The following is a 10801-nucleotide window of genomic DNA, read 5'->3' on the forward strand; positions in this document are numbered from 1 at the left end:
TGTGTGTGTGTGTGTGTCTGTGTGTGTGTCTGTGTGTGTCTGTCTGTCTGTCTTTCTGTCTGTATGTGGTATTGGTAGGGGTTAGCTAGGACTTCACAGGTACTTAGAAGGTGCTACCACTTAGCCATGCCCAAAGCCCCCCAAATCAAAAGTTTTATATGAAAAAAAAAAAAAAAAAAAAGTTTTATATGTAATACAGAGCAGTGATCACCTGACTCATTAATCGTAAGTTCACAGTCTCTAAAGTAAATGGATCTTTTTCATGGCCTCTCTAGACTTGTGCTTACAGCACTAATATGCTGTTCTGTTGCTCAGTAAGCAGTGATAGGCTTTTCATGTCTAAATGTGCTAACAGAGAACAATTAAGAGCACTCTTGAATTTTTCAAAAATCTCTTTCTATTAATATCATTCTACAAACTTCTCCTGATACGGAGGTCATTGTTGGCAGAAGAGATTCCGTTTTAACCAAGGCTCCTTGAAGATGATCTGTTCCTGGATGGAAAAGCCTGAAACTGTTGACTTTTGATTATCTTGAAAAGATACTAAACGCGTCTTCACTTGGGGCCCAACCTGGAACAATGAGTTTTAAATACAGGTAGCAAGAGAAACAAAACATGGGGCTGGAAAATGATGGCAACAATGGCTCATCAACTGTGTTAGCTCACTTCTCAGAGGGTGGAAATTTAAAACTAAATGGGATTAAGACAGATTCCTTACACCCTGCTTTCCAAACAAGCCTTCCCATCCCTAGCTATGGAGTCCTCCACTTTGGATTTCTTGACTATCCCATCCACCCACTTTTTCACACATCTTTTCCTCAGCTAGTTCCTGATTTTCCCAAGACAGAGAGAAGCTATGTTAGGGGCTGTAGTCTTTTTTCCTCCTCTGCTTACTGGGGGGTAGGGGATGAGGGGAATCAGTGAGTGGTGGTGGGGAGGGACATAAAAACTGTACTGCTTGATAAGGATCTGAAATCTCTTTTCCTGATTCAGAACTCCTGTAGAGCTGGAATTCTGTTGCTTAACAAGCAATGATTCTGTCTTCTAGACTAAGACTTAGTTGTCAGTGCTGAGAAGCAAGGTGCCTGCTGTAGTTCCCTAGAATGACACATTTTGCAAATGTTCACTTCACAGTCAGCACGTAAGGGCTCCGAGCCCTGTTTTTCCTTTTTCTTATCTGAGGTCACAGACCTCAGGAGAGCCCAGAAGGGTTACAAGGCCAAAGTCCTTTTCTTGGAACTCTCTGCTTGCTGGGAGAGGGCTGCCTGCAAAAGAGATGCCTTGGGAAAAAGTTGGGGGCGGGTCACCTTTTTTAATCCTGAGAAGGAACAGCTGGTTTGAATTTCTCTCCCCTTCTGTCTCCTGCCGCCTTCCTCACAGACCCATGGAGAGGAGGATTCGTCCAGAAGGAGCCAGCAGCATGGAGAAACTACCTTCTATTACTGTGCTGTGCTGTTTTTAGTGGCCTAGCTGAATTTGCTGACTGGCAGAGAGGGCCTAGATTTTACATGGTTAACTTTGTCAGAAACCTGCTAGAGCTTTGTCCGGAGAACCTTCTTCTAATAACAGTTTTTTAACTAAAACTCTAATGGAAATAAGTATCCTAGGTCCATATGGAGAACTGCGTAAAATGGCAGAGATGTGACCAACATATAAAAGCAAGCCAAGTGTAAGAATTACTTGCTTCTGTGCTGGACACCATCTCTATTTCTAAATCACTGTGTCCTTATCCATTGCTCATGTTGACAGGGGACTGCTGCGTCCCACAGTCACCACCGGGCTGGGGGACAGCAGGAGGGTGCTCACCAGTGTCTCATTATGAACAGGTGCAGAAACTGGGGCCCTGTGGAGCTGAGCTCCAGCCCATGATTGTGACTAGGTGTTCTGAATAGCCTATCTTAGCCTGCTTGCAATAGCATAATAAATCCAGTGCTTACCATGAACATGTAGTGCTAGGAAAACAGTAAAAGTAACAGGAAAATGTTTGGGAAAAACACACCATATGGCTTGATTATTTTTATTTAGTTTTGAGGTCATCCACACTTTTTAAAACCCTGAACATATGGGTGCATACACACACACAGAGAGAGAGAGAGAGAGAGAGAGAGAGAGACTCTCACATCTCTCGAGTAAATGGTAAACCAGTAACAGATTTTCTGTCTGGCTCCTCGGGACCCTTGCCTCAGGCCCTGTTGGTGTGTGGTTCGGCAAGCAATCAAAGGTCATAATTTCATTGGCAGTTAGCATCAGGTTTAATTTTTCTAGCATGTTGCATTTACCAAAATGTCTGGTTTTAGTTATGCCAAGCACTCTCTGAATCAAGCTTTGAGCAGTATTTTGTGTTTAGGTACCTGAGGTTTATGGAACACACATGCTAATTGTTTTCAATCACTTTCCTTTCTAAACACAAAAATGTGTTTTCTGAAGCTGAGCAACAGTAGTCCTTGATGACAGTCCTCATTTCTTGTAGGAAGGGGCCCCCAAATAGGTAAGAATGCCAATTTAACAAGACTGCCACCTACTGATGGGTGTAGTTTAAAAGAATACCAATTAAGTTTTTTTTTTTTTTAATGACTGCTTTGGGTTTCGTTTTAAAGGTGCTTCTTAAAAATTAACACACACCATTTAAATTGCATTTCAGGAGTGTGACCAAGTCCATATAGATGATGTTTCGTCAGACGACAATGGCCAGGACCTGAGGTGAGCGAGCCTTGGTGCACAGGCTGAGTTTTCCTCTGTTAAAAGAGTTTAATTACTCAGCAATTAAGATGAATTTTCTGTTTGATTAACTCCGGGCTTCTCTTGCGTCTAAATAGCACATACAACTTTGGAACAGATGGCTTTCCTGCTGCAGCCACCAGTGCTAATTTATGCCTGGCAACTGGTGTCCGAGGTGGTGTGGACTGGATGCGGAAACTGGCCTTCCGCTACAGACGAGTAAAAGAGATCTACAGCACCTACAAAAACAACGTGGGAGGCAAGTGGCTGGCGGAGGCCAGTGGGCTGGGCTAGGAGTGTACACCTACAAAGTGCCACCCACTCTGGGGCCACACTGTTGGGTATAATAGAATACGGACAGTTTAACTGATTAAATTCTACTACAATTTTATAACAGACATAAGACTAGAACCAGCTGCCCTGGCTGCCAAGTGCCATGGGATGGCCTGCAGTGACCTGGGGTGAGCTCCTTGACCTTTTCAACACTCAATGATCCTTCCAAACAAACCTTGTCCACAACACAAGATGGGTTATAACATTGTTCCCTGTCCTGTGTTGTGTTAGCCTTAGTTTTTTCAGCATAGTTCATGATGGTCAAAGTGGCTTAAATATAAAGGAACTAACAATCAGTTAATATAATGGCAGATACATTGATGGGGCTGTTCCCAGCATGGCTGGAAAATATGTGCATAGTAAATATGTGCCTTCCTCCAGCCAGGAACCAGTCCTCGGTCTGGAGGGAGAACCAGCATTCCATGGAGTCAGACAGCATGCTAAGACACTGTCCCTAACCACACCAAGGACTGTCACCCACCCTAGAGCCAGAAGGGTAGTCAGCTCGTCCCCATAGTCCATGGTTAGAAATGGTCCACTGAAAGACAGTGATCTGGGACTGTCCAGGGACACAGTCCCTGAAAACTAAGCACACATTTGCAAACGAATGATAATTGATGGTCTCTTCCAACTGTTTCTTTTTTATGAATCTGCATGGTCATGTGGGTGAGGACTTGGGTTTCATGATCTTTCGACCCTCAGGTCTGCTTGGTCCAGCTAAGAGGGAAGCCTGGCTCCAGCTGAGGGCTGAGATCGAGGCACTCACAGACTCCTGGCTGACTCTGGCCCTGAAGGCCCTCTCCCTCATCCACTCCCGGTGAGGCCCCCGTGGGCATGGGCTGGGCAGTGGGCATTGCTCGGGCTCACTTATCTTGAAGACTTATTTGCCAACAGTTCCCCTTCTTTGTGTTCTCATAGGACGAACTGTGTGAATATTTTAGTAACAACTACCCAGCTCATCCCAGCATTGGCAAAAGTCCTGCTATATGGATTAGGAATTGTGTTTCCAATAGAAAATATTTACAGTGCAACTAAAATAGGTAAGCTCTTTATGGTTTTACTGACTGGTCATCCTGGAGGCCAGTGTGAATAGAAAGACACTGAATGAAGCTTATCTTCAGAATCCTTCCTCATGAGAAAACGGGAAGGGTAACGGGAAAACGGGAAGGGTAACGGGAAAATGGGAAGGGTAACGGGAAGACGGGAAGGGTAACGGGAAGACGGGAAGGGTAATGGGAAAACGGGAAGGGTAACGGGAAAACGGGAAGGGTAACGGGAAAACGGGAAGGGTAACAGGAAAACGGGAAGGGTAACGGGAAAACGGGAAGGGTAACGGGAAATATCAGATCTAACCCACACAGCTGAATGATAAAACTTTACTGGAGAAGGTAAAGCCTGGGCATTCAAGGTACAAATGATTTAACATCAATTCTGAGCGATTGGATTTAGTCTTTTAGATAACTTTGAACACAAGCATTTTGTAAGCTAAAGCAAAAGTTAATACAAAGCCATACAAAGTGGAAGCAAACACTTCAGGATAGTTTTCTCTATTTTACTGGAAGTGGGGTTTTGTTGGTTTTAGCTCAATATGTATAAAAAAAAATGGATTTTTCATTCTAATTCTGGAAAGATAGAAAAAAGCAGCTTCCCACCAGAGAATACACAGTTGGGAGGGGCGTCTGATGTGCAGTTAGAATATGATAAACTGAGAAGAAAAAGGATGAGAAGTCCTGACTTGTTCTCAAGAGGAGCAAAGAACTACTCATGATCCATTATGACAACAATATGCAAATGAGCCTCCAGCAGGCAGGCACTGGATGTGGAAAACTGTACTAGCCATTTTGCATATTCATCTTTACATTTTACAAATGAGGAAACATAAGCACCCAGGCTTAAGTTGTTTGGGTAAATGGCTGAGAGCCAAGCCTAAGGTCACTCTAATTGGAACTCCTCTCCACAAGGAGATATCCTGCTAAGTGCCTGGCTGTGTCCGGGCTGAAGAAGCTGTTGCTCCTGGCCAGGAGGAAACAGAGGTCAGTGTGGACCAGGTAGAGAAGGACAAATAAGAATGCTTACGGAGTAGATATGCTAATGAGGTCCCTGAGTGGCTCTCCTGAGGTGCTCATGAAATGCTGGCTTGAGAGCAGCCCTGAGCATGCATTAGTGCCATGGGTATTCACTGTGAGACAGAAAAAGGATGGGCATCCACAGAGTACAAAGAAGGCCGATTCTGGCTGCTGACTCCATCTAAAGACAAAAGAGCAAAAGCAGCTCCTCAGCTCTAACTTCCATCTTCCCGTCGCCTTCAAAGCTTTTGCTCAATGGTCACTAAACAATGTTTGTAATGTGAATTTCCTACCAGATTAAACCATTCCTGGGGCCCTTTGTTTCTTTTTTACCACGATGACTACAGTGTGCAGCATTCCTTATAACTTAGAAAATGTGTATGTACTCAGAAAATGGGTTTGAGTGAAATGGATAAACATCTGTGCATTGGAAGAGGCTCGGGAGGCCGTAGAGTTTGTTCTAGGCAGCTGGGTCAACACTGCCACGTTAACCAGGAAAACAAGGTTACTGTGACAGGAATGCATGGAGCCTGGGCAGCTGAGCCTACGACTTTAAAAAATCTGCCAATTTGATGTCTAAGAAAAACTCATGCTTCTTAAGCTAAAACTTTTTTTAATAAAAAATAATAAAAACAAGCTCCTTTAAAAAATAATCTTATGTTTTGTTCTGTTTTTGTAAGCAAAGTAGGGATTGAAAGACCTGTGACTATTGCTGACTGTCATCAAGTGAAATCACTGTGGGGGTCACTATAAACAGGCCGACAACTTTGGTTTTTCAATATTTAGTGCAATATATATATATATATATATATATATATATATATATATATATATATATCCCCCAAAGTTTGCAATGAAACCTGTAAATGACAGTATACAAGCAAGACTTATTCTTTTTTCCACCAAAACTTCACCCTTAAATAACCTCTAAGGAATTGGGAGATTGGCTCAGGGAAAATCAGCCTTGCCTGTGAGAAGCCCTGGGCCCAATCCCTAACACTATAATAAAAAAATTAAAAACAAAACAAAGAGAAACCTGTTCACATTTATATAGCAATTTAATATTCCTTTCTATACAAGTCAGAAATAATTCAGCTTTGCAGACCATGTAAGCATTTTCCCATTCAGAGGAAAAAGGTCTGTTTCTTAAAGTGATTTAAAATTTCACAGTTTAGTGGGCAACTAAAGCATTGAAAGGAGTCTTTGACTAAGGCTGGCCATATTACATTCTGTCAGATGCAAATGAAAGATTTTAGTGCAAAATACAAATATAAAGCAGACATTTGTTTAAGCAAACAAGCAATTTGTTCATGGATATATCTGATCCTCATTTGAAAGAGGTGCAGGCCCTGCTCAGCCATTCATGTTTGAGAACTATCAACTGTCCCTTTGTCCATTAAAATGACCTTATTGGCAGCCGAGACCCAGACACCGATCTCCTCTGTGAGAAGAAACAATGCCAGCATTAGCTACAGAGATGTGCTGACAGCCAAGCCCAGAGGAAGGCCTGACACTGGAAAGATAACAGATAACGGTGTTCTGTTGCCTGAATTCTGCTTTCCTCTTGGAAAGTGCTTGGGTGGTGTAAGATGGCTGAGTGAGGTGGTCACAATCATGTTGCACTACCCATATGCACCATATCCGACAGTTGTTTAAGAGGATAGAGATATGTATGGCATATCTTTAAGCAAAGACATTAGGCTTCGTGTCTCTTTCTCTTGACCAGCAAAGGTTCAGTTACCAAGTTTGGTTATTTTTGTTTTTAAGTCACTTGCATGATTTGGCTTAATATAACAAGTTTTTAAGCTAAAAGAGAGTGCTAGAATTATATGCCTTTTAGTCTCAGCTTGTAGGGAAAGAATTATTATTATAATTCAGTACACTAGTGTGCACACACATACACACAGGCACATGTGCATGGACACACATTCTTATGTTTGTGTCATTAAGTTCTTTGGAAAAGTCTATTTAAGCCAGGCTGCCCAACAGTTTGGCTTTGAGACATGGTATTTCAAAGTTCATGCTCTTAATTGTGCAATGGAACTAAAACCAAAGCAAAACCTCAGAACTTGAGTGAGTTTGTGATTTTGTGTTAGGCCACATTGATAGCTAGCCTGACCTCATGTGTCCCAGGCCATTAGTTTTCGAAAAACAGCCAGCATGCTGCTAATGAATTCACAACCTTTACCACATCATGCTGTCTTCATATTGCTCTCAAGTGGCTCGATGTGTTTCCCTGGGTTGGAGAGAGCTGAATCGGAAGCATGGACAGAGTGTCTACTTAAGGAGTCCCAGCATCAAATTACATGTTCTGTAACTTGCTTTCACCCACTAGGAAAGGAGAGCTGTTTTGAGAGGATAATCCAAAGGTTTGGAAGGAAAGTGGTGTACGTTGTCATAGGAGATGGCGTGGAAGAAGAACAAGGGGCGAAAAAGGTAAGCCTCCCCAGAGGGTGCTGTCTGCAGCTTCAGTCCTCAAAATTGGCTCCCTTTACCCATTGGCAATTTTCTCCCACAGACGATGAAATGTGGAGAATTTTAAACACAGGGAGGGGGCTGTGAAGAACCCTACGGATGTGAGGGAGCTTTTCAAGTGGTAGTTGGTCAGAAAAGCTAGCTTAGCATTGCAGCAATATTCCAGAACCAAGGTGACATATACTGTCCTTATTCCTGGCATATAGGACATTGTCAGGTAACTCACATCTTGTTACCTAGTCCCTCTCAAGCATCACTTTGGAAAGATGCTTGCTAACGGTCAAAGCTGGCACACAAGATGAAAGCAAAACCTCGTTAGACTGAGCTCATGATGTTGAGTAGGCAGAGGGCATCTGCTTTGCTTGGAGTGCTGGAAAGGAGGGAGCCTTGGATGTGAGTATAAAAGCTTCCTGGAACCATGCCCTGTGGCACCATTGCTGGTGTGTGCTTCTGCAATTGTATCATTCCCTTAGCAGAAACTATGTCCTTCGTCATCTCACTGTGCTTCTTAAAGGGCAGGACCCCCTTCCTTACCTGACACTCAGGGTCTTCACACTCTTATTACAACTTGCCATTTTGGTCTGTCTCCCTCATCCACCCATTCATCTGGTGACCTTAGTCCATTTTCTGTTACTATGGCAAAATGCTTGACGTTGGATAGGTTATAAAGAATAGAGATGTATTTGGCTCAGTTCTAGAGCTACAACTTTGAAGAATATGGCGTCAATGTCCAGTGAGGACCCTCTTGTTACATCATAAGGTGGCAGGGGGCATCCCCTGTGGACACAGGGCCAGGACTGTCTTCATCACTGTAGAAATTCACTAATGTCACAGTCCTCCTTTTACACATATTGCCTACTCAACATCATGAGCTCAGTCTAACGAATCCTAATTATGGCCAACACTTCTCACTTTCCATTAATAGCACCATGAAAAATTGAGGTTTCATTTCTAACATGTGAATGTTGGGAGACACAGTCAAACCATTAACACCTCTCTCTTGCCACACCCCATCATTTCCCCCAGAATATTTTTTCCTAAATCCTTTTGTTATTATCAGGCTCATTTCTCAAAACTCAGGCCATGCAAACATTTTGTGTTCTTAGGCTCGTTTTCTTTATCATGGTGCTCACTTATGCTTTAAGGAAAGATACACAGTGGACAGCGTTGGGATGCTAATCTAGCCCATGTTTGATTTACAGCTCCATTGTCTGTCCAGTCTGTGACTTTGAGCAAGTGTCTTAAGCCTTCCCTTTCGTTTAAGCCTCTTTCCCCAATGGGCACCTAGCTCACAGCACCTAGCTCCTTGGTCTCTTTGACCAATTAGATTCCTTAAGACTTGTGAATCTCATAAAGGCAGCAGATGGCAGCTAGGATTACAAATATAATTATGAATGTCTGTTTTGGTAACTGAATGTGATCATGGGTGGGAAGCTTTTGTTTGAGACTCCATCTTCAACTTTTTTGTATGTCTCTAAATCTTGGTACAGTTATACTCCATGTTTCTTCAAGGACATTCTATCATGAGGAGATTAAAGACCCCTCCTTCCCCCACAAACTCATTCACAGAGGTCTGTTCTCAGTGCCATGATAGACACAGCAGTTCAGTTCTGCCCTTTTCCAGCCAGTACTAGAAACGGTACATCAAGTTCCAGGTCTCAGATGTAGCACTGACTGCCAGGTGTGACATGTAGCAACCTTTTCATCCGTCTCTGAAGATGGCTTCCTTTATCTCAGATGCTTCTGAATTCTAATCAGAGCGCAGGCACTGGCCCTCTGTCAGTGACAGAAGATGCCACTGCGGTGCCTAGTGCTGACCGAAACCTACACACACTTGGCCTGCTAGTGCTTATAAACCTTGTTGACTGTCCCATCTCACCAGTGGCAAGTCCTGACTGGTCCTGGGTATATTGGTCAACCCAGAACTAAATTAGAATACCCCAAACTCAGTCCAGAGAGCTAAGGAAGAATGGTAGATGGGAAATTGAAACTCAGGTTCTCTTCCTTGGAAAGCTTTTAGTCTTCCCAGGCCAGGACACCCTAGTGGCCGTAAGAGCCTGGGAGAGAGTTGCACTTCTGAGCAAGAGGCCTCCAGGATGCTGTGCTGCCCTCCAAGCTGGGCTTTCCAAACGGTAATGTCAGGAGAAAGTGAACATAGTGTGGCTTTCTGTTCGTAGTTTACAGAAGAATCAAAAGGACAGGTAAAATCCCACTGCAGGTGGGCCCTTCATAGGTCTTTCTGAGACCTTGGCCCTTCATAGGTCTTTCTGAGACCTTTCTCAGATGGAGAGCCCTGGTAAATAAGCAGAGCGAGGCAAGCAGGAGCTCCTGAGCTGACACTGCAGTTCAAAGGTGTCATGAGATGGCATTTTCTATCTTCAAAGAGCAGTTAGAATTATCTTCACATTTTTTCTTTGGATGGTTTTTTAACATCAAAAAGAAATTAGAGAAAGAACATTTTCTTTGGATTTTTACTTATGAATCATGTTAGTTTTACTTTGATTCTAGTGGGTGAATGTAAGATTAAAAAAGGAGAATCCTTGGACCTTGTGACCTGCCTCTGCGTGTTAAAAAAAAAAAAAAAAAAAATCAGCTTTCAAAAAGATCAGATTCTTATACGATGCAAAAGGTGCAGACACTGTCAGTTTAATCACCAGGGCAACTAGACATCCTTTTAACGACAGTAGTTGAGCTAGCCTTTAAAAGAAACCAATATTTAAATAACAGTTCTCCATATATGAAGGTAGAGAAAGAGAGACTCGAGAATTGGTGACATATGAGTATCTTCAGAGCAGAGGTATGCCCAGAAGGAAAGAATATTTAATATTTAACTTAGTTTCCTCCTTATAGGGGCAAAGTAGTGAGCCACAACCTCACCTATAAGATAAATACATAGACAACATCAATGGAGGGACCTGAGTCAAGATGGCTGCACACGCTATAGGAAGGTCTGTGTTCCAAAGAGGAAATGGGGGTCACCAGCTCAAAAACTCCATCCACAGTCCCTTGTTTTCAGGCATTCCCCTTTAGTATCTCATTAGAGCCTCAAATGATGCTGCTGTAAGGAAGGCTCTTCTTGGACACATTACTCGGAAGAGAAGACTCAGACCCACTTGGCCAGGTGACGTGTGCCTATACTCCCTGCTCTCAGGACACTGGCGTGGGGAGACGGGAGCTGAAAGCCATCGAGGAGGAGGAGGAGGAGGAGG

At 43.1% G+C, this 10801-nt stretch overlaps 1 protein-coding gene across 8 annotated transcripts in view; it reads left to right on the forward strand.

The window, feature by feature from the left end:
* Eya1 (EYA transcriptional coactivator and phosphatase 1) overlaps positions 1 to 10801 on the forward strand; it is a 149071-nt gene that overhangs the window by 128444 nt on the left and 9826 nt on the right. For all 8 annotated transcript variants that reach the window (XM_021221951.1, XM_021221950.1, XM_021221952.2 and 5 more), the window contains 5 exons: positions 2642 to 2700; positions 2817 to 2977; positions 3754 to 3868; positions 3970 to 4091; positions 7453 to 7553. In XM_021221951.1, coding sequence (XP_021077610.1) covers positions 2642 to 2700; positions 2817 to 2977; positions 3754 to 3868; positions 3970 to 4091; positions 7453 to 7553 — 558 coding nt within the window. The remainder of the gene's footprint in view (positions 1 to 2641; positions 2701 to 2816; positions 2978 to 3753; positions 3869 to 3969; positions 4092 to 7452; positions 7554 to 10801) is intronic.

Source organism: Mus pahari, chromosome 22 (assembly GCF_900095145.1).
Source record: "Mus pahari chromosome 22, PAHARI_EIJ_v1.1, whole genome shotgun sequence".
Taxonomy (NCBI): domain Eukaryota; kingdom Metazoa; phylum Chordata; class Mammalia; order Rodentia; family Muridae; genus Mus; species Mus pahari.